Below are 27,610 nucleotides of genomic sequence, written 5' to 3' on the forward strand. Positions count from 1 at the left end.
CCAGGACCTCCACATCCAGCATGTTCACCTCCAAGATCGTCTGAGACAGCCACTCGGACAGCTGCTGAAACAATCTGTTTGCGTAACGAAAGAATTTCTGCACAAACTGTCAGAAATCGTCTCAGGGAAGCTCATCTGCATGCTCGTCATCCTTATCGGGGTCTCGCAAATGCTCACATTTGATGGCGTCTGGCACGTTGGAGAGGTGTTCTCTTCACGGATCAATCCCGGTTTACACTGTTCAGGGCAGATGGCAGACAGCATGTGTGGTGTCGTGTGGGTGAGCGGTTTTCTGATGTCAATGTTGTGGATGGAGTGGCCCATGGTGGCGGTGGGGTTATGGTATGGGCAGGCATCTGTTATGGACGAAGAACACAGGTGCATTTTATTGATGGATTTTGAATGTAGAGATACCGTGACGAGATCCTGAGACCCATTGTTGTGCCATACATCCAAGAACATCACCTCACGTTGCTGCAGGATAATGCACAGCCCCATGTTGCAAAGATCTGTACACAATTCTTGGAAGCTGAAAACGTCCCAGTTCTTGCATGGCCAGCACACTCACCCACTGAGCATGTTTGGGATGCTCTGGATCGGCGTATACGACAGCGTGTACCAGTTCCTGCCAATATCCAGCAACTTCGCACAGCCATTGAAGAGGAGTGGACCCACCACCCCAATAAAACAAAACTGCACCTTTCAGAGTGTCCTTTTATTGTGGGCAGTCTAAGGCACACCTGGGCACTAATCATGGTGTCTAATCAGCATCTTGATATGGCACACCTGTGAGGTGGGATGGATTATCTCAGCAAAGGAGAAGTGCTCACTATCACAGATTTAGACAGATTTGTAAACAATATTTGAGAGAAATGGTGGCGTGTATGTGGAAAAAGTTTTAGATCTTTGAGTTCATCTCATAAAATATGGGAGCAAGAACAAAAGTGTTGCGTTTATATTTTTGTTGAGTGTATGTATATGCCAAATGAAAACGCTTGAATCTTGACGTGTTTACTGTAGCCAAAGTGCTAGAATCAGTAGCAGCTGTCTTAGATAAACAGTGTACAAAAAACAGATAAATTGCTATTTTTCTTCAGCAATTTACACTTAAATGTGGAGTATGAGAACTTATAATTTAATAGAGTTTTTATAAAATTCAAACTGATGTCTCCTCATAGTCCGCTACCTGCCTATTTTTTGTGTGTGCACAAAAAAGCCTAATGTTCGTGTACAGCCGAGTGTTTTCAGCTCTTTTGTAACTGAAGTTATTTAAGTTAAACATGTCTGAAAGTTTTTGAAGCTGCCATGGAGAACTTAAATTAAGAATGATTTAATTATCAAATGAATTTAAAGGAAACTTTTAAAACATGTCAGAAAAGTAAATAAAAGAGAATGCAAATTAGCCTTATGTCTGCGTAGGTTCTCATTCATCCAGGTCATGGTCAGCTTTCAAACCTCTGTGAGGTTTAAAAGCTGAGGCAACACCAACCACCACCAGAACTGAAGAAGCCTCTTGGATGAGAGGTGAAATGTCTTAAGGAACTTTCTTAAGTCCAGTGGATTGATTTAAACAACTTTGGCAAATTAGCCTTGTTTCAATTAACGGCTTTGAAGCGGACAAACTAGGTTCCTTAGAGTTGTCAGAAGGTGGCAGTATAGGTCACATATACATGGTTGTACTAGAAACAATTACATGTATTGAATGAAATCACCTGCAAAAATGCATTTAACTGTCTTACTTTGGAGAGGCTCATATGGATCCTGCAGGTATTTAATAAACTCAGGGAGGACTTTGTGAGGTTTCTGAACAAATATTGCTGCTAAAAAGTGGGACCTATGAGGGAAAAGTGAGGGACTCTTACCTGTGTGTGCCTATCTATGAATGTGACTGCAAGCAGTTGTGGCATGTTAAAATTACACAAAAACTAGGAATAGACCGATTATCAGCCTGGCTGATTATTATTTTTATTGATTACTTTTTATTGATAAATTAAATGTGCCACTTCAGGTCTGATGCTGCTTCCTCTGTGTCTGTCATCACTCTGTGGAATCAGAAATGTTTCTCAAGCAGAAACTGAACAAGAAACACAAGCTGTTGCCACAAACCAGGAAATTAGCTCCTCTCACAGTGGCTAAGGCTATGCTAACTGCTAGCGGCTAAGTTAGAAGGCAGCCACAGATTAACCTGAAACAGAATCTGGAAAACAATAATTAAGATTAAGATCTGGACCTTAGTGGGCAAGAACAGTGGTAGGACAGTAAAATAATAAGAAAACAGAGTGTCCTAATTTAATCGCTCCTGTTTCTATTTTATATATTCAGTTACAGTCACCCTTAATAATGAAGAAGTCTAGTTATGAATGACAGGTTCTCTGCTATCACATCCTGTTAAAACAGTACATTTAAAGCAAATTGGTGCCAAACGTTGGTTATTAACTTTTCTTGATTACCAATAATCGTCTACAGTATTGACCCTGAAAATCCCACATTGGTTGATCAATAATAAAAACCTTACAAGATCCAACTTTTACATTTTGCCAACATTTGTTATGGAATAAAAAGGCAGCATTCAGAAACAAAGTCGTCAGATTAATGGAAACAAGTGAAAGAGGTTCTAGTGGCAACACCCACTGAGAATTTAGAAACTTACAGCCACCTACATGCTCTCATTGCTGTTACCTGTTACAAACCACTGGTAGTCGCCCCACGTCCACATGGAGATGTTTTCAAATTGAGGGCTGTGGAGGAAACACAAAGGCTGAGTTTAGCTTGAACTCAGCATCAGCTGTTTGTGAAGAACGTGAACCAGGTGAGCTCTAACCTGAAGTCAACTTCCTGTTCCGTCGTCCCAATGACGAAAGGGACGTCGCTGTAGCTTCCCTTCTTCTCCCAAACCTCGAAAGGTGGAGCTTCAAGGATGTATCCATCGACCACCGCAACTGGGCCAATGAAGTGGCCTTTAGTGGGGAGGTCAACCAATTCATCTGCTGCCCAGTAGGGGTACTCCTGCCATGGGACGGCCTGGGAAACATCAGCATGAATATCAATGGACAAAAATAGAGCCAGTGTTCAATTTCTGTATATCCTTTACTACAGCGCCCTCTTGTGTGTGACACAAGTTGCTTACTAACCACAACTAATGGTACGTGTCTACAAGTGCATTTTTGCTCTCATGGAAACGCCCCATCTGAATATCACCTGTTTGGTGGGCGTGTCATTTGTGGGCCAGTAGGTGGTCACATGAAAGCCCTTCAGACTTTTAGTCTGGTTGAAGCGTCGGAGCAACATGGCAACTCTGTTGCAAGCTTTCTCTTTATTTACAAAAACCTTTCAGCAAAAAGTATTTCTGAAAGCATTTGAGGCAAGAAAACAAGCTGCTGAATCTGTCTTGGTTTTAGTTCAACAACAGCTAGTTTAGATGCTTTATGAAAGTTTCATGAGGGGTCGGACCTCTGCTCCCCGTGCCTCATTTCTATAATGTGGAAGTCAAGTCTACTTTACACAAATAAGCTGTGGGCAACTCCGGGGTGACGTGTTGCAACACAACCAGCATGCAACATGGTGTTTTCCACACAGATCATTAATGGAATGTGAGAAACTGATGGATCCTGGAGACAATTCCAAAATAACTAAATGTATGCTATTCTATCGGACAAACAGTGTCTCCAGGCCCTCAAAGATCACCTGTGCAGATGGCTCAGATCTGGAGTTCGTCAGCTCTCACAAGTAACTTGGTCTCTGGCTGGGCTCTTGACGTTCTTTGACTTCTCGCATCAATATTCTCCAGGCTAAAATCAAATCTAGACTGGGGTTCTTTTACCATAATAAGGTCTATTTACTTTGCCAAAAACAGTCTCATGAATTTGACCATCCTCCCTATGTTTGACTACGGCAATGTCATCTACAAAATTGCCCCTAAGTGTGCCCTTAACAGACTTGATGCCCTCTGTCACTCAGCCATCTATCTTGCTACCGGTGCTCCTTTCTCCACCTACCATTGTGACCCTTACAAACTGGCGGTCCTCACTTTACACCAGGCGACTCCAGGTCTGAATTTTACTCATCTACAAGAGGGCAAGACACCACAATACCTCTCCAACCTCCTACTCCCTTCCCATAACAACTACCACCAGAGGTCCAGTGATCTCATAACACTCTCTATCCCTAAGGTTCACACTGTCTTTGGGCGGAATTCCTATCGTTTGGTCCAGCAATCGATTGGAATTCCCACCAGGAATCTCTCAAATCGTCAGCTCTTCCATCGCTTTACATGTTTAAGTAGAAGCTGCAGCAGACCGCAGCTGACCGCTGCACATGCTGACTGTTTTCACTAAATTACTAGCATTAATCTAGGTTGGTTTTAATCTATGTTTAAACACTTGTGTGTCCTTTGCTGCATATGTACTTTTATCTTTCTTCCTGCTGGGGCCTCTTGCCAGATCATCACTATAAATGAGAAATTGTTTTCAACTGATCCTACCTGGTAAAATAAAGAAAAAACATGCATCATACGAACTCTTATCGCACAAATACTGGTCTGAAAATTACTGGCGGTGTAAAAACTGCAAATGTGTAAAGCTAGAATTAACAATTAAATGTCTTCTATTTTTAATACAACCAAGTGAATTACTTGTCTAAATTAAGGCAGTGGAGATATGGACAAGGCATTCAAAATAGCTCACTTCCCCAGTTGGAAAAGAAACGCAAGCAGTCACACAAGTTTTCAACAAGCGTATCAGTGGAGAACCTGTTATGTAATATCCTTGTGCAGCTGTAAATCTCTCTGTAGAGTCTCGTCTTGTGTTTGGAGCCATTTTCGGAGTGCAGAGTGTCTGTCTGGGGTCAGTAACAGGCTACATTAATAAATAATGTTGTTAAACGAGGTGTGAAAGGAAACTTATTTCAACCAGCTGACGTAATAATTGAAAATTCATCTGTTTACTTAATCTTATGAATCACAACTCTAGAAAAAAGTCAAGTTTTTAATAAAAATGTTACAAAAATGATAATAAAAACAAGGAAATGCATAAATAAGACACAAACTCTCCTTTTCTCCCATTCTGAGTGGCAGCTTGAATCATTTTCTGTGACATTTTAAAAATCTAATAACAGGAAGTTGTCGCACTTATAAAAGTTTACCAGTCATCAGTGCTTCATATTATTCATAATTCATTCACAGGTCCCAGTTGCAAATGTTAAACTGAAGCCCTTCATAAATGAACTAGCTTTTTTCCTCCTCAGAGGATCTTGTATTCAATAAATCCTGATGGGGGTTTCCGAGGGAAGGCGGTGAATACCTGTGTTTAATCACGGCTTCAGATTTGTCTCTCCATTATGTTTAGTGTCTCATTTGTTCATTAAGTTCCACAGTAAAATTTGTGAAGTTCAGGTCCTCTGATACCTGGATGTGGCTTTATAATCCATCAGAATGAAAAGGTAATTTTAAAATTTTGTCAAAATGTCTTTGCTGATCATAAAGATAAGCTACGAATTAGATGTTTTATGAAATCTTCAAATATTAAAGAGAATATTAAAAAGAATAACTACCTAATGCAATATTCTGTTATTAGGTTTCTTTAATTACTGAACATCCTCTCTCTGAGCCTTTGGCTCTTTTTAATTTTTTTTTTTACACAAAACTCTGCACAAATGAGCGCCAATAAAAAAGTATTCACCTCACTTAAAAGTTTTTCTCTTTTATTGCTTTTCAAAATTAAATCATGATCAATTTAATTTAGCTTTCTGGACAAGATTTTACCAAAAAAAGACTCTCTTTTTGTGAAAGTGAAAATAGATTTCAAAGTATTTTCAACTAAAAATGTAAAATATAGGCCTCAATGAGCCTTGTACATCTGGACAGTGCATTTTTATGCCATTCTTCTTTGCAAAACTGCTCAACTTCTGTCAGGGTACACTTCCATATTGAGAAAAGAGATCTTTTCAAATCCAGTCACCAATTCTCAGTTGGATTGAGGTCTGGGCTCTGACTCGGCAACTCCAGAACATTTACCTCAAAGGCAGGGGACACCCCGGACAGGTCGCCAGTCTGTCGCAGGGCTACGTATATAGACAAAGAATCACACCTACGGACAATTTAGAGTAACCAATTAACCTCAGCATGTTTTTGGACTGTGGGAGGAAGCCAGAGTGCCCAGAGAAAACCCACGCATGCACAAGGAGAACATGCAAACTCCATGCAGAACAATCCCAGGCCCAAGCCGGGATTTGAACCAGGGATCTTCTTGCTACAAGGCCAAAGTACTAAACACTGTGCAGCCATTTACCTTCTTGTCTTTAAACTATTTCTGTGTCGCTCCCAATGTCTTGCTGGAAAACAAACCTTCTCCCAAGTGACGATTCTCTCACAGACTGCATCAGGTTGTTTTTTCGGTGATCACCAGACTTTTCTGCATTTATTTTGCCCTCTACCTTTAAAAGCCTTCCAGGGCCTGCTGCTGAGACACGTCATGATGCTGCCACCACCATGCTTCATAGTTAGGTTGGTATGTTTGTGAGGATGCGCACTATTTGGTGTCTGGTCTGATGGCCAAAAGCTTAATTTTAGTGCTAACAGACCAAAGAACATTTTCCCAGTTGACTTCAGAGTCTCCTACACGCGTTCTGGCGATCATTAGAAAAGATTTAATGAACTTGATAGGAAAACATTGACTTTCCCTTTGCCACTTTCCCAAAAAGCTTTGACTGGTAAAAAACATCCAATAGCTGTATACACACTCTCTCCTCCATCTCAGTCACTGAAGCGTGGAACTCTTTTAGGGGAGTCATAGGTGTCTTGGTGGACTCTCTCACTCATCTCTTTCTTGCGCTGTTGCTCAGTTTTTAAGGATACTCTGCTTTTGGTAGATTGCCAAATTCCTTCTTTTTCTAATTGAGATATTTAACTGCATTCAAGGGATATTCAGTGAAGTGATAATATTGCTTGCAGAGTAGTGATTTTTTATTTTCATGCTGTAGTTATACCCAGGAGTGCTGATTCACCAGTGGCTGGACCTTTCAAAAATGCAGGTGTCTTTGTAGTACAATCAATTAGAAACATTTACTGCACTCAGATGATCCCCATTTTACTAACTGTATGACAAACACAAATTGGCTACACTTGTGTTGAATTAGATAAGTCACTTTTAAAGGCAGGAATAATTATGCAATCCCTTGTTTTATATTTTAATTACGTGACATTACTTTGCAGAAATTTATTTTCCTGTTGACACGAAAGTTTTTTTGGTAAATTCTTTTTAAAAAGCCAAATTAAACTGAATCAATGTTGACAAGCAATAAAAGAGGAAAATGTCCAAGGGCCGATGAATGCTTCTTATAGGAACCGAATCTTGCTTCTTACCTGCAGGACTTGTTTGACAGTGAGACGTCTGAGACACGCCACATCTTTGCAGCTCGTCTTATTCAGAAACACCAGGTTGTCGGACTCGGCTTGCTCCAATGTTGCGTTGTAGATGTATGAGCCGCTCATGTCCACCCCCGCGTGGAAAAGACCTTTGGCCAGCGGGGACATCATCAGGGTCCACACGGAGGTCCCGCCTTCACCAGACCAAAAACAAAAACAGGTGAGCTGCTGACTTGTTATGTGGAATAAGCCATAATAAATAGCACCTCTATAACCATTATCATAAAAATAATTAAGTCTGTACACATTAACAAGTACCTCAACAGTTTCCCCCCTCATATCAAAGATTTTTTTCTTCACTGCAGCAGTGAAAATCATAAACTGTCTACTTATGTGCTAGTTCTTGCTTTTAAATCCTCTTTGCAGCAGTCATTGCTGTGTTGACACCAGCATCTGCATTTTCTTTACATGCAAAACCAGCTGCTCATCAATGCTCGGAAGCCCAAAACCAGCTGGTGGGTTGGAAAAAACATGTTTTCATTTTTTTAACAACAAAATGAAAAAATTACACCATTTGTGAGCCAGAAACCACAAACACAAAAAGTCATTTACATCAGGTTTTCACCTTTCCAATGGTTGTTAAGTGTGGTTTCATTCAGAAAATTAGCCAAATCTGAGCTTTAAAATTACGATATTTCATCAAAATCACTATATTCTTCACCTCTAATTAAAAAAATTGCCGAAAATTAATTGCTTGATGAGATTCAGTGAAAAAAATTCTCAGCTACTCAGCTCAACTGAGAAGCCATGACTGATTCAGCTGTATGCGTAGAGTTTTCAGCCAAACTGCAGGCAGCGTTTACACAAAGCAAAGACGAGACGACGAGAAGAAAATTAAACAGACTGGATCAAAAAAATAAATGCAGCATGGCTCAAAAATGGTATACAGAGGCGCAAGTTTTTCAAGGATACATTCAGCATGGTGAAACATGTTTCTATAATTGATGTGCAGAGTAGTATGAAACAGTTTGCAGAGTAAGTAGGTAAATATCCAAAACCTGTAGAGCCACCTGCAGAAATGTTGTATATGTTGAATGCAGTTCGTCCAGACATTCAGCCTGTGTCCTACTGCAGAGAAAACATGTCTAAGTTCTCTCTACTTCTAGTCACAGCTGCAGTGTTTCCATGGAGGTGCAGGACTTAATATTGCAGTGATAAACAAGCCCACAGTGAGGGGAAATCTACAGAAACTGCTCAAAGTTCAGATGGTTAACTTGATTTCCCTCAGGATTCACACTGATAATTGTATAAATTATTAGGAGCTAGTGGCTACCATAACTTAAAACTAGGTGCTAACTTTGTTGTATATAATCAAAAGAACTACTAGTGTTACTGTGTGTGTGTATATCCCAGCATGATCTAATGACACATTTTCTTTACTTTTTTTTAACTGTTTTCATACCTGAACTCTGTCCAAATATGGTGACTTTCCCAGGATCTCCTCCAAACACGTGGATGTTCCTCTGGACCCATTTCAGAGCTGCGATCTGGTCCAGGAAGCCATAGTTCCCTGTGGAGGAGAGGGAGGCATCGATTAGCAATGAGAACCTGCTTTGATGTGGCCTTGTTTCCGGCGGCCCATTTTCTCCACCGTCAGAAACAAAAAAAAGGCTAAATTTAACTCATTTCAAGCTGAGGGAGTGAGGAAATGGGGCAGGGAAATAGGAGTATTCAAAATTAGAAAGTGTGAGCGGCTCCTGGAAGATGAAGAAGATTCTCGTGCGCACCGTCATCACGCCATCGAGTCACACGAGGTTCTCTCATTTAACGGGTCGCTTCATATCAAGGTCACAGCGGGCGTATTTGGATTATGTAACAGAAATTACCCAACACGCCAATTTGCGTCCCACAGCGTGCGAAAATGCAAACATTAACACGGAAGAGGCGGCCTGAGAAAAGAGCTCCATTCATCCAGATCACATTAACATCCATTAGGAACTCACACCTTAATGGAAGGGTATGGACTTTTCAACATTCAGCTGCACTAAGAGCACAATGTGAACACCATAAATATTAAAAGGCTCCACTTCAAGTGGTAAACAGCTTGTAACAAAATGGCCACCATTATAACCTCTTTCACACCAAACGATCCAACAGAAACTGTTAAAAGCTCACATCAACTACGACTATTTCTTGAACTTTGTGATCCTAATTAGTGCTTTTAACCAAGCATGTGAAAATGTTGGCTTATTCAAACTCTGCTGCATTTACTGGCCTTTAGTCCAGTTTATCTGGACAGTAAAAGCGCTGATATTTCACCTGTGGTGGCACCAAACAAAAACAATAACAGACCTAAAAATGAGACTCAAGCTGTGTCTGTGTTTCTTAATACACACCTACAGTTTATAATAATTGTTCCCCATAGCACAGAGCAGCGGATTTTTTTTTTTTTTTAAAGACTATCTGCCAAACTGTGTAATACACATATGACTTTAAATGCCTGAATTTTATGCATAAGTCCAGTTATATTTGTCATGGATCAATATATTCATATATATACTCTGATTGGTGCAGTAGAAATAAAGGATCACACAAATAGCTTTCTTGTTGATTTCAACAAATAAACTAGTTTAATAAATTAATCTTTAAAAAAATAATTTAAATATTAAACTTACAGGTATTTAAATGCAGCAAAACATGGAAATTTCAGTAAAATCAAATCAGTTGTTGCTATTTTACAAAACGACATTAGTAAACAGGGTTTTATCAGATGCCCTGCGACAGATTGGCAACCTGTCCAGGGTGTCCCCTGCCTTCGTCCGAGTCAGCTGGGATAGGCTCCAGCACCCCCCGCGACCCGAGTGAGGATAAAGCGATGTATAGAGAACGGATGGATGGAACCATTGTCATATTTAATATATAGGGTTATAGAGCATTACAATTTAGCTGCATTTTATGCTTGCCATTTGTATACAGCGTCACATTTGCACACAGCGGTGCACATTAAAACGGACACAGTTATTTTCTGGCTCTTGAGGTGCTTTGGTTTTGTTTCAGCACAGAGTTCGTGAAAAATACAAATACTAAGTGACAAATTCAACATAAATTCAGACGACATTTAAAGCGAGTTAAGGTCACAAGCTTTGCTGTGGCAGACACAATGGCATGCTAATGGAAAGGTTGGTGGTTTGAGCTCCACCACAGATGTTTAGTGCTCAAATATCCAGTAAATTTTATTGAAAAGGTGACGATGGTTAAGGAACAACAGAATGAGTGTAGTATCACAAAAATGAAGAGTTTAGCTGTCTGACACTGTTTTATCTGGTTGAGCATAGTTCTTAAAGGCATTTCACCTCTCATCCAACAAGGTTCCACAGTTCTAACTGACTGGTCATCCATCCATCCATCCATTCTCTATACACCGCTTTATCCTCACTAGGGTTATGGGGGGTGCTGGAGCCTATCTCAGCTGACTCGGGTGAAGGCAGGGGACACCCTGGACAGGTCGCCAGTCTGTCGCAGGGCTACATATACAGACAAACAAACACACTCACATTTCACACCTACGGACAATTAACCTCAGCATGTTTTTGGAGTGTGGGAGGAAGCGGGAGTGCCCGGAGAAAACCCACGCATGCACAGGGAGAACATGCAAACTCCATGCAGAAAGATCCCAGACCCAGGCCGGGATTTGAACCGGGGATCTTCTTGCTGCAAGGCGAAAGTGCTAAACACGAAGCCCCTGATTTGTCATGAGTCCTAAAAATTATTCTCCCCCCACCAACACATGGTTAATTATCTGTTAATGACCCAAGACTGGACTGCCTCATAGTGTGATGGTTTTAAAGCTGCCAGGCAATGTAAGATAAAGCAAAGTACTTGCTGTACAAAAACGATGTAGTAAGATAATTTATATATGTGTGATCCTGCTACAAGTAAAGAGCTGCTGACATCTCTGAGCTGCAATCAGTCAGTGTATACAGCTGTTAACTGGAAGGTTGTAGGTTCAAAGCCACACAGCAATTCAGCAATCATTCAACAGTGTTCCACAGTTCTAACTGACTGGCTATGAGTCCAAAAATTATTCTTGCCCCAAAACACCTTGCTAATGGCCTGTCAATGACGGAAGACTTAATACCTCAAGGTGTGAGTGGTGTTGAAACTGCCAGGTGAAGGATACGTCAAGGAGTCAATGGTGGTTAAACTTTCCAGGAAATGATATAAAGACATTTTGATAAGCTCCTGATAATTGGTTTTGCAGACCACCTCCTCTGTGAGACTTTGCAGGGAATGATGTGAAGTTACTGTTTTAAGTACCTCATAATTGGTGTCATAGACCCTCTCCTCTATTAAGCGGTACCCAAATCCACATAGTTGTCAGAAGATCATTTATGGATGCAGAATCTTGTCACTACATAAAATCCATATACGTCTCTGTGGCATTCGCCTGTTAACAGGCGTAATCCTGCCACTATGTGAAAGCTGTACACGTCTCTGTGGTGCAATAGGCCAGCGCATTTGGCTGTTAACCGAAAGGTTGGTGGTTTGAGCCCACCCAGGGATGTTTTGTGCTTACACAACCACTTAATATGAGGGAAAGGAATTGAGACTCCACACCTTGTGATGCTGTCCTATCTTTTCGAGTATAATTTTTGAAAGCATTTCACCACCTGTCCAAGAAGATTACACAGTTGTGACTGGTTATGAATCCCGACAGCTTATTCTACACCTCAAAACACACGACTAATGGCGTGTTGATGACCCAAAACCGACATACTCGAGGTGGGAATGGTTTTCAAACTGCCATGTGAGGTATGAGTCAAGAAGTCCATGGTGGTCAAATTTTACAGAGAATGATGTTAAGAAACTGTCATCAGTGCCTGATAATTGGTGTCGCAGACTCCCTCCTCAAATAAGAAGTACTCAGACCCACATAGTTGTCAGAAGATCATTTATGGATGCATAATCCTGCCACTATGTGAAAACTATACACGTCTCTGTGGCGTAATTGGTCAGCGCATTCGGCTGTTAACCGAAAGGTTGGTGGTTCGAGCCCACCCAGGGACTTTTTGTGCTTACATAGCCACTTAACATGAGGCGAAGAAAGAGAGTAACTGAGACTCTTGATTCCGTGATGCTGTCCTATCGACTCGAGCATAGTCCCTGAAAGCATTTCACCACCTGTCCAAGAAGGTTCCACAGTTAAGACTGGTTATGAATCCCGACAACTTATTCTACACCTCAAAACACACGACTAATGGCGTGTTAATGTCCCAAAACCGACATAATTAAGGTGTTAACGGTTTTCAAACTGCCAGGTGAGGTATGAGTCAAGAAGTCCATGGTGGTGAAATTCTACAGAGAATGATGTTAAGCCACTGTCATCATTGCCTGATAACTGGTGTCGCAGATCCCCTCCTCAAATAAGAAGTACTCAAATCCACATAGTTGTCAGAAGATCATTTATGGATGCATAATCCTGCCACTATGTGAAAGCTGTATACGTCTCTGTGGCGCAATCGGTCAGCGCATTCGGCTGTTAACCGAAAGGTTGGTGGTTCGAGCCCACCCAGGGACGCTTTATGGTGACACAACCACTTAATATGAGGGAAAGAATTACAGGAACTGAGACTTTTCCTTCTGTGATGGTGTCCTACCTACTCGAGTATAGTCCTCGAAAGCATTTCACCACCTGTCCAAGAAGGTTCCACAGTTGTGACTGGTTATGAATTCCGACAACTTATTCTACACCTCAAAACACACGACTAATGGTGTGTTAATGACCCAAAACCGACATACTCGAGGTGGGAATGGTTTTCAAACTGCCAGGTGAGGTATGAGTCAAGAAGTCCATGGTGGTCAAATTTTAAAGAGAATGATGTTAAGAAACTGTCATCAGTGCCTGATAATTGGTGTCGCAGACCCCCTCCTCAAATTAGAAGTACTCAGACCCACATAGTTGTCAGAAGATCATTTATGCATGCATAATCCTGCCACTAAATCAACACCATGCATGTCTCTGTGGCGCAATCGGTGAGAGCGTTTGGCTGTTAACCGAAAGGTTGGTGGTTCGAGCCCACCCAGGGATGCTTTGTGCTTACATAGCCACTTAACATGAGGCGAAGAATGACAGGAACTGAGACTCTTGATTCCGTGATGCTGTCCTATCTACTCGAGCATAGTCCTTGAAAGCATTTCACCACCTGTCCAAAAAGGTTCCACGGTTACAACTGGTTATGAATCCCGACAATTTATTCTACACCTCAAAACACACGACTAATGGCGTGTTGATGACCCAAAACCGACATACTCAAGGTGTCAACGGTTTTCAAACTGCCAGGTGAGGTATGAGTCAAGAAGTCCAAGGTGGTGAAATTTTACAGAGAATGATGTTAAGCCACTGTCATCATTGCCTGATAACTGGTGTCGCAGACCCCCTCCTCATATAAGAAGTACTCAAACCCACATAGTTGTCAGAAGATCATTTATGGATGCATAATCCTGCCACTATATGAAAGCCATACACGTCTCTGTGGCGCAATCGGTCAGCGCATTCGGCTGTTAACCGAAAGGTTGGTGGTTCGAGCCCACCCAGGGACGCTTTGTGCTTACATAGCCACTTAACATGATGAAAAGAATTACAGGAACTGAGACTCCTCCTTCTGTGATGCTGTCCTACCTATTTGAGCATAGTCCTTGAAAGCATTTCACCACCTGTCCAAGAAGGTTCCACAGCAGTGTTGTTTTCGATGACGAAATTATTTCATGACGCCCCTTTTTTTCATGACGAAAACGAAACGATGACGAAATAAACGCGGCTCTCTGATGACCAAAATGTGACGAGACGTGTGCTAGTTTTCATTCAAGAGATGAGACTGGACGAAAACATTAATGGATGGTTTCGATCAACTGGTGATATTCAGTGAGCAAGGTTGTTACAACGGCAATGCATAGCATAGGTGACTGTACCGATGCCTGTTCAAAACACACAGACGTCCATAAACTGTTCCGAAATGTTCTTCTTGTCAGCTTTAACGTTGTCATTGCTCTGTTGGGACTCACGGCTGTTCCGTCTACCAGTAAAATTCTCGGTTTAATGAGGACTTCCACCTAACGGAGTGGAAATATCGCTTTACTGCGGCAGAGTGTGACGATCAGATTAACTGGTGACAGTCTGTGGTCTCAGTCCGACGGTCAGACAGAAACGGCAAGAGAAGTTCTAATACCGTTTTCAAAGCTTACTGCGATAAACCAGTTGGACCTGAGGTGTTCTACTTTTAAACAGATTTTAAACATCATATAAATCATCTGACCACATTCTAACCAGAGATTTCACATACCAGCCTTCAGAACATCGATATGCTTCATCTAATTGTTCCCGTTATTCAGGATTTATTTATTTTAGTGGGGCATTGCAAGTTAATCAACATTGTATTCTATGGAATCAATGCATTGTAAATTAAATGCACTGACTTTACAGAACACAGAATTAAAGGTATTTTTTTTATTTCTAACGACGTACAACAATAATCGAGACGAGGATATTTATTCTACAAAACCTTAACCTTAACATACTACTCTAAACTGACAAAAAAATAAACCCACAAGTCCTGAAGAAGGAATATCTTTGTTGGCTTTTTTGTAGTAATGAACATTGAATCCACTGTCATTTTGTCAGTGAGGTTAATAATACGTCATTTGTTAAAAGGCTAATACGTCTAGACTAAAACTAGACTAAAACCTTTTGAGTTTTCGTCGACTAAAACTGGACTAAAACTATCACTTACAGAAATGACTAAATTGTGACTAAATAGAATAAGGATTTCGTCCAAAAGACTAAAACGAAGACTAAATCTAAATTGGCTGCCAAAAACAACACTGTTCCACAGTTGTGACTGGTTATGAATCCCGACAACTTATTCTACACCTCAAAACACACGACTAATGGCGTGTTAATGACCCAAAACCGACATAATTAAGGTGTGAACGGTTTTCAAACTGCCAGGTGAGGTATGAGTCAAGAAGTCCATGGTGGTCAAATTTTACAGAGAATGATGTTAAGAAACTGTCATCATTGCCTGATAATTGGTGTCGCAGACTCCCTCCTCAAATAAGAAGTACTCAAATCCACATAGCTGTCAGAAGATAATTTATGGATGCATAATCCTGCCACTATATGAAAGCCATACACGTCTCTGTGGCGCAATCGGTCAGCGCATTCGGCTGTTAACCGAAAGGTTGGTGGTTCGAGCCCACCCAGGGACGCTTTGTGCTTACATAGCCACTTAAAATGATGAAAAGAATTACAGGAACTGAGACTCTTCCTTCCGTGATGCTGTCCTGTCTCTTTGAGTGTAGGTCTCGAAAGCATTTCACCACCTGTCCAAGAAGGTTCCACAGTTACGACTGGTTATGAATCCTGACAACTTACTCTACACCTCAAAAGACATGACGAATGGCAGGTTAATGTCCCAAAACCGACATACTCGAGGTGGGAATGGTTTTCAAACTGCCAGGTGAGGTATGAGTCCACGGTGTTGAAATTTTAAAGAGAACGATGTTAAGAAACTGTCATCAGTGCCTGATAATTGGTGTCGCAGACCCCCTCCTCAAATTAGAAGTACTCAGACCCACATAGTTGTCAGAAGATCATTTATGCATGCATAATCCTCCCACTAAATAAACACCATGCATGTCTCTGTGGCGCAATCGGTGAGCGCGTTTGGCTGTTAACCGAAAGGTTGGTGGTTCGAGCCCACCCAGGGATGCTTTGTGCTTACATAGCCACTTAACATGAGGCGAAGAATGACAGGAACTGAGACTCTTGATTCCGTGATGCTGTCCTATCTACTCGAGCATAGTCCTTGAAAGCATTTCACCACCTGTCCAAGAAGGTTACAACTGGTTATGAATCCCGACAATTTATTCTACACCTCAAAACACACGACTAATGGCGTGTTAATGACCCAAAACCGACATACTCAAGGTGTCAACGGTTTTCAAACTGCCAGGTGAGGTATGAGTCAAGAAGTCCAAGGTGGTGAAATTTTACAGAGAATGATGTTAAGCCACTGTCATCATTGCCTGATAACTGGTGTCGCAGACCCCCTCCTCATATAAGAAGTACTCAAACCCACATAGTTGTCAGAAGATCATTTATGGATGCATAATCCTGCCACTATATGAAAGCCATACACGTCTCTGTGGCGCAATCGGTCAGCGCATTCGGCTGTTAACCGAAAGGTTGGTGGTTCGAGCCCACCCAGGGACGCTTTGTGCTTACATAGCCACTTAACATGATGAAAAGAATTACAGGAACTGAGACTCCTCCTTTTGTGATGCTGTCCTACCTATTCGAGCATAGTCCTTGAAAGCATTTCACCACCTGTCCAAGAAGGTTCCACAGTCCTGACTGGTTATGAATCCCTGCAACTTATTCTACACCTCAAAACACACGATGAATGGCGGGTTCATGTCCCAAAACCGACATACTCGAGGTGTGAACGGTTTTCAAACTGCCAGGTGAGGTATGAGTCAAGAAGTCCATGGTGGTGAAATTTTACAGAGAATGATGTTAAGACACTGTCATCATTGCCTGATAATTGGTGTCGCAGACCCCCTCCTCAAATAAGAAGTACTCAGACCCACATAGTTGTCAGAAGCTCATTTATGCATGCATAATCCTGCCACTATATGAAAGCCGTACACGTCTCTGTGGCGCAATTGGTCAGCGCATTCGGCTGTTAACCGAAAGGTTGGTGGTTCGATCCCACCCAGGGACGCTCTATGGTGACACAACCACTTAATATGAGGGAAAGAATTAGAGTAACTGAGACTTTTCCTTCTGTGATGCTGTCCTACCAACTCGAGTATAGTCCTCGAAAGCATTTCACCACCTGTCCAAAAGAAGGTTCCACAGTGATGACTGGTTATGAATCCCGACAATTCATTCTACACCTCAAAACACACGACTAATGGAGTGTTAATGTCCCAAAACCGACATAATTAAGGTGTTAACGGTTTTCAAACTGCCAGGTGAGGTATGAGTCAAGAAGTCCATGGTGGTCAAATTTTAAAGAGAATGATGTTAAGACACTGTCATCAGTGCCTGATAATTGGTGTCACAGACTCCCTCCTCAAATAAGAAGTACTCAGACCCACATAGTTGTCAGAAGATCATTTATGGATGCATAATCCTGCCACTATGTGAAAGCCATACACGTCTCTGTGGCGTAATTGGTCAGCGCATTCGGCTGTTAACCGAAAGGTTGGTGGTTCGAGCCCACCCAGGGACACTTTGTGCTTACATAGCCACTTAACATGATGAAAAGAATTACAGGAACTGAGACTCTTCCTTCTGTGATGCTGTCCTACCTATTCGAGTATAGTCCTTGAAAGCATTTCACCACCTGTCCAAGAAGGTTCCACAGTTGTGACTGGTTATGAATCCTGACAACTTATTCTACACCTCAAAACACACGACTAATGGTGTGTTAATGACCCAAAACCGACATACTTGAGGTGGGAATGGTTTTCAAACTGCCAGGTGAGGTATGAGTCCATGGTGTTGAAATTTTAAAGAGAATGATGTTAAGACACTGTCATCAGTGCCTGATAATTGGTGTCGCAGACACTTTCACAATATGTACAAATAAGTATTTGGTAAATGAAATTGATGGCACTCTCTTGTCCAATCAAATGCCATGTTACTGAGTAGTGACTTCTGTGGAAATATCCCACTGCCAGACATGATTGGAGGGATCACTACTCTGTTCTGAGCATTTAGAAAACACAAAGAGACAAGAAGACAAGATGATGTGTGAAGACGATCCTAAAATGAAGCTCCATCCCACAAATATGATCACAGGCAACATCTGCATGCAGCTGTTTGTTCTGCAATATCCTTAAACTGTATACTAGCTCCAGAACAACTGCGATCAGATCATGTTCATTTGTGTTGCAAGTTATAAACCAGCCAAAGTGCTGCAGATTTTGTGAGACAGACAACAGCAGAAACATGTAATTTCAGCGAGCAGAAAACCCAAAAATCCTCCTCTGACTGACCTGAGGTGTTTCTTGGAGAACCTTCTCTCAGCATCTCCAGAGCCATGAAGCCGAAGGCATTGAGTCTGTAGTTGAAGCTGACATAAACCATTTTCGTGTCGGCGGCAAGCTTCTCCGTTGGCGAGTATCCCGGCTCCCCTCCACTGAGCATGTGCAGGTATCCTCCATGGATCCAGACCATGACGGGCAGTTTGCCGTTAGGTTGCAGCGAAGGCGTCCAAACGTTGATGAAGAGGCAGTCCTCCTGGCCCATCACCTTCCCTGAGCTCGACAGTGGCCTCACCTGAGCGCACATGCTGCGGAAACGCCCGGCGTCTGACACCGTACTCTGGCAAACCGGATCAGCGGGAGGAGCCCAACGCAGGTCACCGACAGGCGGAGCGGCATACGGTATCCCCTTAAAGGAGTAGGCTCCATTTTTCTGCAAGACAGGAATTAAAAAGTGCTGTTAAATGGAGATTAGTGGCAGTTTATTACAGTTGAGTCAATTTATTTTCCTCTATCAGCCCCACCTTTAGAGTACCAAAGTATTTTTACGATATTTAAACCTTGTTGGATTTTTCTGTGATTTTACTTATGATGTATCGAGCATTCAGAGGTTGTTCAACTAATACTGACAGTTTCTGCATTTGCTGTTGGAGGCCTTCATCCCTCTGCTTGCTCAAGACAACATTGTCAAATGTCATGTTTTGTTCACAAGCCTAAAATGTTCAGTTTACTGTCACAGAGGAAGAATAAAAACAGAAAATATTCACATTTAAGCAGCTGGAAACCAACAATTTAGATGTTTTTTCTTAAAACGTCGATCATACTGATTATGGAAATATTTTCGTAATTATTTTAATAGCTGACAATTAATCAATTAATAATTGCAGCTGTGATGTAAATATTGAACTTTTAACTGTTTGTGACTGTCATGCAACTGAACTTTAGGAATAAAATGTTGCAAAAGATCAAATAGTCAGATTTTCTCCACACAGTTCATTATTTATTACTGTATATGCTGTTCGTACCTTCTCATGTAAACATCACAGAGCCACATTAATAGGTTAAATGAAAGAGGACACCAGTACCAGTAAATGTATAATTATAAAATGAATTAATTAATCCATCCATTCTCTATACACCGCTTTATCCTCACTAGGGTCGCGGGGGGGCTAGAGCCTATCCCAGCTGACTCGGGAGAAGGCAGGGGACACCCTGGACAGTTCGCCAGTCTGTCACAGGGCTACATATACAGACAAACAATCACAGTCATATTCACACCTACAGACAATTTAGAGTAACCAATTAACCTCAGCATATTTCTGAACTGTGGGAGGAAGCCGGAGTACCCGGAGAAAACCCACGCATGCACAGGGAGAACATGTAAACTCCATGCAGAAAGATCCCATGCCCAGGCCGGGATTCAAACTGAGGATCTTCTTGCTGCAAGGTGAAAGTGCTAACCAGTACTCCACTGTGCAGCCCTAATTCATTAATGTCAGCAAAAATATAAGATATTAAAGTGCACAATTTTCATAAGTTTTTTCAGTTTTACTTGTAGCACATTTCATGTTCATATGTAAATACAAAAGGTTTTGAATTCTACATGATCCACATGGTTGTAGGAAATTTCAACAAATTTAATATACGTTCTTAAACTGAAAAACACAAAACATTTGCATCTATAAATTTCCATTCTATTGTGTTCTTATTGTTTTGTTTAATGGCATTGTTAAATTCATTTTTTTTAATGTTAAATAGCCATGCATTTCTCTTTTACTGCTATTCAATTTTAAGTGTCCCTTCTTTTAATCGCTGTGCCCCTGCACAATTAAAAGTTAGTTGGTTGTTAACCACGCCTGACGAACGTCAGCGGGGTTACTGCATTCGGTGCGGTATCTGGCTGACTGGGTAAGTATGTATGTGGGTATGTGTGTATGTGTGTATGTCCGCTCCGATATCTCTGCAAGTGCTGAAGTCAGGATAATCAAACTTGGCACTGAAGATCAGTCTAAGGTCCCCTGCTCAGGTGTGGAGTTACAGGTCAGCAGATCAAGTAAGAAGGGAGATACGTAGGATGATCAAAATTGATAGAGAGTCATATGCAAGTATTTAATGCCATCTACTGAAACACACCAGTAGATGGTGTGGTTCTGCCATCTACTGAGGGCTCGTCTAGTTTGTCAATGTGTTCAGGGGTTTAAAATAAACAAAATCAACTAGTACATATTGAGATTACATTTTGGTGCTGCACCATATAACATTTCAGCATCCTATCTGTATTGACCACTTGTAATACTCAGTAAACAGCGGTAGTAATAGTAATAGTAACGAGGCAAATGAACTCAAACACATGATGCTACGACCTTGTTTGCTGCTTGATACTAAAAAAAACATTTTGAAACATATGAAAGTTTTCATTTTCAGTGACAAATTTACTAGAGAAGTCTGTCTGATAGAACATAATGTACTCTGATTTAATGGTTCTTGGAGTTTGTTGATTTGACTGTCGTTAAATAAAAGTTTGCTGACATGCAGGCTGCACATGTGTACAGCAAAATGAGCAAGAACCAGGAGAGAAAACATGAAAATGATGCTTTGGCTGCAAAAAGGGAGAATTGCATGAAAATATTTCAGCTTCAAAAAGGGCCATGTTGACCAAAAACGGGCACTTTGTAAGCAGTGACTTACAATTGTTGCCACCACACAAAGCTTCACCACTAATTTAAATCAGCACCACAAAGCTCTGTGTGACAAGTGCAAAGCTAGATCTGAATGCTATCCAGCAAAACCGTTTTTGGATGCATTAACCACTATTCAATTCAATTCAATTTTATTTATCCAACGCCAACTACAGTCAAATTGTCTCAAGACACTTTACAGAACCCATATGCCTGAACCCCCAGAGCAAGCCCTCAGGTGACACTGGCAAGGAAAACTCCCTTTTAACAGGGAAAAACCTTGAGCAGAATCCGACTACATGAGTAACCTTTTTTTTTTTTTAAAAATGTATTCAGTTTTGCATGAGAAAATTTTTAAAAAGTCATCCACGCACCAGGGGGCACTGCAGGTGGAGGTATGCAAGCTTTCACTTCTTTGCTGTGACTTGTCGAAACTCATTTTCAGAGCCTGTCCTCATAGAAAAAAACGACCACATAGGTCGTCTGTACACGCCCGTATTATGACCAAGTGTTACGTTTTGACGTTAAGCGACCTCTAGCGGTTTAGTAAATATCGACACTCCGGTTTCTCAGCTGAAACGTCACCATGAACAAACTTTTACCTAACACTATCCCTAACCATAACCCTAAACCTGTGTCGCGAAAGTGAGGAAAAAGCCGTTTCGCGAAGGAAAAGCCGTTTCGCGAATTAAATCCCGTCATGCGTTCCTGTCTCCCGTAGGGGCGCTAACCTAAATACGCTCTCATGGGTCGTATTCCGGGGCACGTTACATACGACAGGCTCTTCTTGACTAAAATAAACTTAATCAGAAGTGTTGGTGGCTTATTTATTTGAAAAATGATTAAGACTATTCACTTGTCACATTTGTTGTATTTTAGATCTGCTGCTGTTGCCACAAAGTGATTAAAATCAAAATTCACACTTGCTTGCATTCGCTGTGCTGAGTATCAGTGTGTTTTTGTTGATTTTTTTTTATCTTCTGTGATAAAGCTGCTACACTATACTGACTGGAACGATGCTCGAAACTACAAAAATATCATCCTGGATGTATTATTGACAGAACTTTCCCGTCAGTTCAACATCCTGAGTAAACAATTACAAAGAGTGTTCAGATTTTAGGAAAAGACAAACACATACAGGTAACGTTTTAGATTACAAAAAGCACCATTGACTTCACATTGAACACACATTTCCCCTCCTGCTGCAGCTTCAACCAGCTGTTATGAGAAAAGAAGAAGCTGCACTTTTTAGTGTTTCTGCAGAATAAGCACAAATCCTAGCTGCTGGGTCTTGATAGAGAAGTGAAAATGAGTTTGTGTTGAGGTCAACTGTGGACTCCAGTAGATTAGAATTTGCCTTTTTGCTGGTTTTAGTTAACCTGGCAATAGCCAGATTAATAATTGTGTAGTACTTGATAGTACTCCACAATATCAATCTGGGACCGCTCCATGTAAATCCGTTCGGAGGAAAGAGGCACGGATTGGACAATGCGACAGTATGTCCCGCCTCTGACAGGTTTGTTTTTAGCCAATCGCGGGATCTTCACAACGAGCGGAGCCAATTGGTAGATTAAACTCTTACCAAAACCCGTAGGTAAAAAAGCGCAAACATCTTTATCATCCAGAAATGCGCAAAGCGCCTCTCGTTGTTCTTCCTTCAAAGAAGCGATAGGAGACTCAGCTAAAACTGACTTAATAGCAGCATCTACATGATCGTTGTCCTCCGTTGCCATGTCTGTTTTGATCTACTGGCGCTTGGTGTCGTCTTCATACCCGAATATCCCGCCCCACACACGAATACTGCTGTGTGATTGGCCCGTGCCAACTTGGCTCTGCACGAACAGTGAATGCGGGAGCGGTGCAAGATGGTTTCTTGAGAGATTTGTGAACTCACAAATATCGCGAGAAATCAACTTGCTGGCAAGGTTAGGTTTTAGTAGGTTAAAGTGAGATTTGCTACTGGGAAAAAAAAGGTTCTAAAAGGTTGCTGTACTGTTATGTATCTATGGATGCTGCATTTATTTATGATAATTAAGCCTGTATGAAAAGATGACTGAGAGATTGTTTGTTATATCTTGTATTTATGACAGTTTACAGGATTTTTCTCTTGTAATGTCACATGTTGTAAGTCCACATTAAGAGTCGAAACTCACATGTCGTCCTCTAAACTCTCCGCAGTCTGTTGACACCTGAGCGAGGCCCGGTGGCAGTGTTTGGGCCACGTATCCCAGGTAGGTGGCGAGGATGAGCAGAGCAAGGACGATGAGGCAGATGAGGAAGATACAGCGTCTGGACAGCACCAGGACGGGGCTGATGTAGTGTCTGTGACGGACGTACTGGACCTCCTCCTCTTCCTCCTCCTGCACCAGGTAGCGGTACTCGGTCCTCTCCGGGACCTCGAATGCATCCTCATTCATCTTCACTCTGAGACAGAAAACAGAAGCGAACTTCACCTCAGACAAGATCAGAATAAAGAGGGATTCGTGGTGTACCTTTAATACCTGAAAGATAATGAGAAACCTCCTCTTCCCAAACCTTTCTGATGCAAGATGGGAGTCGTCTGTCTCCAACCATTTGCTGTAACTTTCCAACATTCAAAAATGCACTGTACAGCTGCAACTAGCACTTATTTGATAATCAACTGATCTGTTTGGTCTACAAAAAGTCTGAAAATTGTGAAAAAATGTTTCCAAAAGCTCAAGACAACATTGTCAAATGTCTTGTTTTGTTCACAACCCTAAAATGTTCAGTTTAGTGTCACAGAGGAAGAACAAAACAGAAAATATTCATGTTTAAGCAGCTGAAATCAAACAATTTAGATTTTTTTTCTTAAAACATTATTCATACTGATCACCTGATTAGTTGACTGACTAATTGATAGTCAGATTTTCTCCACACAGTTCATTATTTTCTATACCAGAATGTTTGGTGTGCATTGTTAGAATTACAACACATTTGTTTTAAGTTTATGTTTAGCCAGTGATCAAAACAGCTAGTAACTGAAAAAACTGTTTCAACTCTAACCCAGTACATGTCCTGATAAGCTAGCTTTAATAACATATGAATATACAGTTTATACTTTTTGCACACTTTCCTGCTTAGTAGATGTAATATAAAATGGATAATACTGTCATTTTACTATCAGTCTACTCTAAGTAAGTCATGCTGACACAGTGAAAATATGTTTTTAGTGATGTTTCTAAATTTAGGCAAAATTTAAAAAACTTAAATCTCAATAGCAAAAGCATTAAGACTTATTAATTCAGGACTGTCAGTCCTCTTGGTTTAGTCTCTACATGCTCTGTACACTTGAATTTTGGCAGGTTATGCAATTCTTCATGCAGACAATTTCAAGCTTGTTCAGACTGGGTGCCCATATAGCTCAACTGTTTGAGTGGGCAACCCATGACCAGGGCCTATGGTCCCTGAGGCAATGGCCTGGGTTTGATGCCAGCTCACGGCCCTTCCAGGTTTTCCCTCCATTCTTCTCCCTACTTTCCTGTCTGCCTTCCAACTAACCTGGCCAAAAATGTAACTTTAACCCTTTGATGCACAACATGGATCAAGAGATACCCATTTTCCACTGAATATGGTTCATTTTTGACCCATGTTGTGCATCAAAGGGTTAAAAAAACAAGCTTGAATAGACTGGCTGCAAGTGTCATAACATGATGCTGCTGCTGCCGTGCTTTAGAGTAGGGATGATATTAGCAGCTGATGAGCTGTGCTGCCATTAACCAGGCACGCTGCTGATAACAGTTCAGTTTTTAGAACAAAAAAAGCTTATTCTTCGTGCACTCAGAGTTCCTAAAATGCAAACTCCAAACAGGCTGTCGCATCTCTGTGTTCTTGGATTTGAGGAGTTTATATCATTCTACCAGAAGATCCTCTTAAGCAGGGTCAGACAGGATGGAAGTGTCATAGCATGATGCTGCCACCACCATGCTTCACATTAGGATCACCATATTAGTAGATGATGTGCAATGCTACTATTTTCTAGATGTAGTACTTGGAGTTAAGTGCAAATAGTCCAGGTTTTGTGATCAAACAATCTTCTTCTTAATGTACTCAGAGTTCATAAAATGCAGTTTGAAAAACTCCAAACCAGCTGTTGTGTCTGTGCATACTTTGATTTGGGGACATTACGCCATTTGACCACAAGATCCTCTTAAGCAGGGTTAGACTGGATGGAAGTGTCATAGCATGATGCTGCCACCACCATGCTTCACAGAAAGGATTATATTTGCAGCTAATGAGCAGTGCTGCTGTTCAGCAGATGTAGTGCTCAGAGTTCTGCACAAATAGTCCAGTTTTTGGACGATAAAATTTTTATCTTTAAGCTCTCAAGAGTCCTCTAAATGCACAAAAAAGTTGTCAGTCTTGGGTCTGCTGTACTAAAAGTCCCGGTGTTGAAATACCACTGGCATTTCACGTTTACTTAAACCACTGTGCTATTGCAACACTCAAAGCTTTGGAAATCGATTAATAGCCTCACCGTGATCAATGCCTCACTCCTGTTATTATTGTGGAGGTCTGCAGAAAATTCTTAGACTTCATAGCTCAGTTTATGTCCTGACAGCTGTGAACTGTGAGTCCTTGTATATTATAATTATAGTCAGTTTGCTGCGAGTGGACTCCAATCAACTCCGTAGTATTTACTGTTGAGTAGTTTCATCTAATAAGCACTTGTTATGTGTTTCTTCCTATGATCCATTTCTATAACATTTCCCTCTAAAATTGGGTGAAGTAGGGGTAAAACGTGACTAAAAAATAAAAACACCTCAGTACATGTGTACGTGATTGAATTTCCTGAACACACACAGTAAAACGGAAGAAGAAAAAAAACTCTGTGATAAACAATTAACGGACAACAATAGCTGGCAACACAGGAAAAACACCGTGCTGGTTCCGTTAGCAGCGCTGCAGAAACAATTCTCTATGAATAACTCGCAGTTTTTGGTGAAATAATAAATAAATTACAGTTACTGTTGACTCTGCAGCTGCTTTCTGATGCATTAACTGCCAATTACTGGACTGAAAACTAAATGAGAAGACATAGAAAGGAGGTAAAACACCAAATAAAACGGACCTTTATCCTGCACAGCGTCAGTTGCTGCCAAACTTAATTTCCAGCTTTCTTTGTTTTCGGCTGTAATTCACAGTTTTTCTGTCGTTTAAGAAACTTTGTTGAAGGTCGACAGCTTCATAAAAACAAATATAAACTTGAAAAACTGCTGCAGAAGAGAAGAAAAGAGCAGTTCTGTTACTCACCATGTCCTGAAAACTCCCACAGGATGCGAGAATAAAATCCACATACACAAAAGTTGACGCATTTAGTTTCCAAACTGGGCGGAGTGCGCATGCGCAGAAGCTGTGCAATTTTTGGCCATTTAAAGGGACAGTACACAAAAAAGTTTGGACTGTCAATAATAATAATAATAATAAGAAGAAGAAGAATTTATGATTTTTATTTTGTAACACAAAAATATAAAAATACGCAGTGAACTTCAGAAAATGCTTCAAAGTTAGAAGGCTCTTTGACTCAGGCTACTACCTACTTTAATGTGCAATATTTTATTATTAAGTGCAATACTTATCATCTATAATATTTGATATTACTTTACTACCTCATAAAAAAGTCCATTATTGCTTTTTACTTTTCTATTCTAGTCTTATTTTATTTTTATTCTTTATAGTTTGTTGTTGTTGTTGTCATTATTATATTGTATTGTAGTTACTACTACAGCTGTAGTTATTATAATTAGCATCATCAGCATCATTGCTATTATTATTAGTAGTAGTAGTAATAGTAGTAGTAGTATCACAATCAAAACACAAATGTTGCAAAGTATACTGTGTTTTTTTAAACAAAATGCACTGCGTTGATTTTTTTGCTTATCATTAATTATCATTTTAAAAATCTGTCAAAATAATAATTGATAAAGAATAATATATATGGATACATATATAACATACTAATATACTAAATTGCACAGTGGGCTTCAGAAAAGGCTTTAAAGTTGAAAGTCTCTTTGTTTTTACTACTTTATGTGCAATAGTTTATTGCCATATTTTATATTACTCTACTACCTCAGAAACATTTCCAGTGTTATGTCTTACTTTTTGATTCTTGTCTCTTTACTAATTTATCAGTTTGATTTTCTTATTTAATATTATTATTGTTGTTGTTGTTGTTGTTGTTGTTGTTATAGTTGCTTTTCTTTTCTTTTGCACTGCTTTTATTCTGATGTTATGTAATATTTATTGAGCAGGTCCTGAAATGGCAGTAGAAGGTACATGTGTGTTCAGGTGTTAATCTTTTATTTGTTCTTTTACTGGTTGCTTTATTTGGTTTGGTTTTTGGAAAGGACCTGGGTGGTTGTTTTGGGTGTGAACATCTGTACTGAAGGGAAATACACATTAAAGATCTTAAAAAAGTATTTCAGCTTTATTAAAACCTTTGATATATAGAATAATCCAGTGAGCGTAAATACACTTAAAAAATATTTATAAGTAGCTC

General features: G+C 40.6%; 1 protein-coding gene and 9 non-coding genes across 10 annotated transcripts in view; 9 read left to right on the forward strand and 1 right to left on the reverse strand.

Moving 5' to 3' along the window:
- Positions 1 to 26,476, reverse strand: part of si:ch211-71n6.4 (para-nitrobenzyl esterase) — a 43,601-nt gene extending 17,125 nt beyond the window's left edge. Inside the window, exons 1-7 of the mRNA XM_051937220.1 lie at positions 26,362 to 26,476; positions 23,244 to 23,514; positions 18,425 to 18,845; positions 8,823 to 8,930; positions 7,358 to 7,554; positions 2,822 to 3,021; positions 2,680 to 2,738 (exon numbers count right to left, since the gene is read on the reverse strand). Of these exons, the coding sequence (XP_051793180.1) occupies positions 2,680 to 2,738; positions 2,822 to 3,021; positions 7,358 to 7,554; positions 8,823 to 8,930; positions 18,425 to 18,845; positions 23,244 to 23,507 (1,249 nt within the window). The 5' untranslated portion in view covers positions 23,508 to 23,514; positions 26,362 to 26,476. The remainder of the gene's footprint in view (positions 1 to 2,679; positions 2,739 to 2,821; positions 3,022 to 7,357; positions 7,555 to 8,822; positions 8,931 to 18,424; positions 18,846 to 23,243; positions 23,515 to 26,361) is intronic.
- Positions 12,354 to 12,427, forward strand: trnan-guu (transfer RNA asparagine (anticodon GUU)). Its single transcript has one exon. It is a non-coding gene; the product is annotated as a tRNA-Asn (tRNA).
- trnan-guu (transfer RNA asparagine (anticodon GUU)) lies at positions 12,865 to 12,938 on the forward strand. Its single transcript has one exon. It is a non-coding gene; the product is annotated as a tRNA-Asn (tRNA).
- trnan-guu (transfer RNA asparagine (anticodon GUU)) lies at positions 13,376 to 13,449 on the forward strand. The gene has a single exon. It is a non-coding gene; the product is annotated as a tRNA-Asn (tRNA).
- trnan-guu (transfer RNA asparagine (anticodon GUU)) lies at positions 13,887 to 13,960 on the forward strand. Its single transcript has one exon. It is a non-coding gene; the product is annotated as a tRNA-Asn (tRNA).
- Positions 15,552 to 15,625, forward strand: trnan-guu (transfer RNA asparagine (anticodon GUU)). The gene has a single exon. It is a non-coding gene; the product is annotated as a tRNA-Asn (tRNA).
- trnan-guu (transfer RNA asparagine (anticodon GUU)) lies at positions 16,055 to 16,128 on the forward strand. The gene has a single exon. It is a non-coding gene; the product is annotated as a tRNA-Asn (tRNA).
- Positions 16,558 to 16,631, forward strand: trnan-guu (transfer RNA asparagine (anticodon GUU)). The gene has a single exon. It is a non-coding gene; the product is annotated as a tRNA-Asn (tRNA).
- trnan-guu (transfer RNA asparagine (anticodon GUU)) lies at positions 17,069 to 17,142 on the forward strand. The gene has a single exon. It is a non-coding gene; the product is annotated as a tRNA-Asn (tRNA).
- On the forward strand, positions 17,582 to 17,655 carry trnan-guu (transfer RNA asparagine (anticodon GUU)). Its single transcript has one exon. It is a non-coding gene; the product is annotated as a tRNA-Asn (tRNA).
- Positions 26,477 to 27,610: the final 1,134 nt, after the last annotated feature.

The sequence above is a fragment of the Acanthochromis polyacanthus genome, chromosome 2, assembly GCF_021347895.1.
Source record: "Acanthochromis polyacanthus isolate Apoly-LR-REF ecotype Palm Island chromosome 2, KAUST_Apoly_ChrSc, whole genome shotgun sequence".
NCBI classification, from domain to species: domain Eukaryota; kingdom Metazoa; phylum Chordata; class Actinopteri; family Pomacentridae; genus Acanthochromis; species Acanthochromis polyacanthus.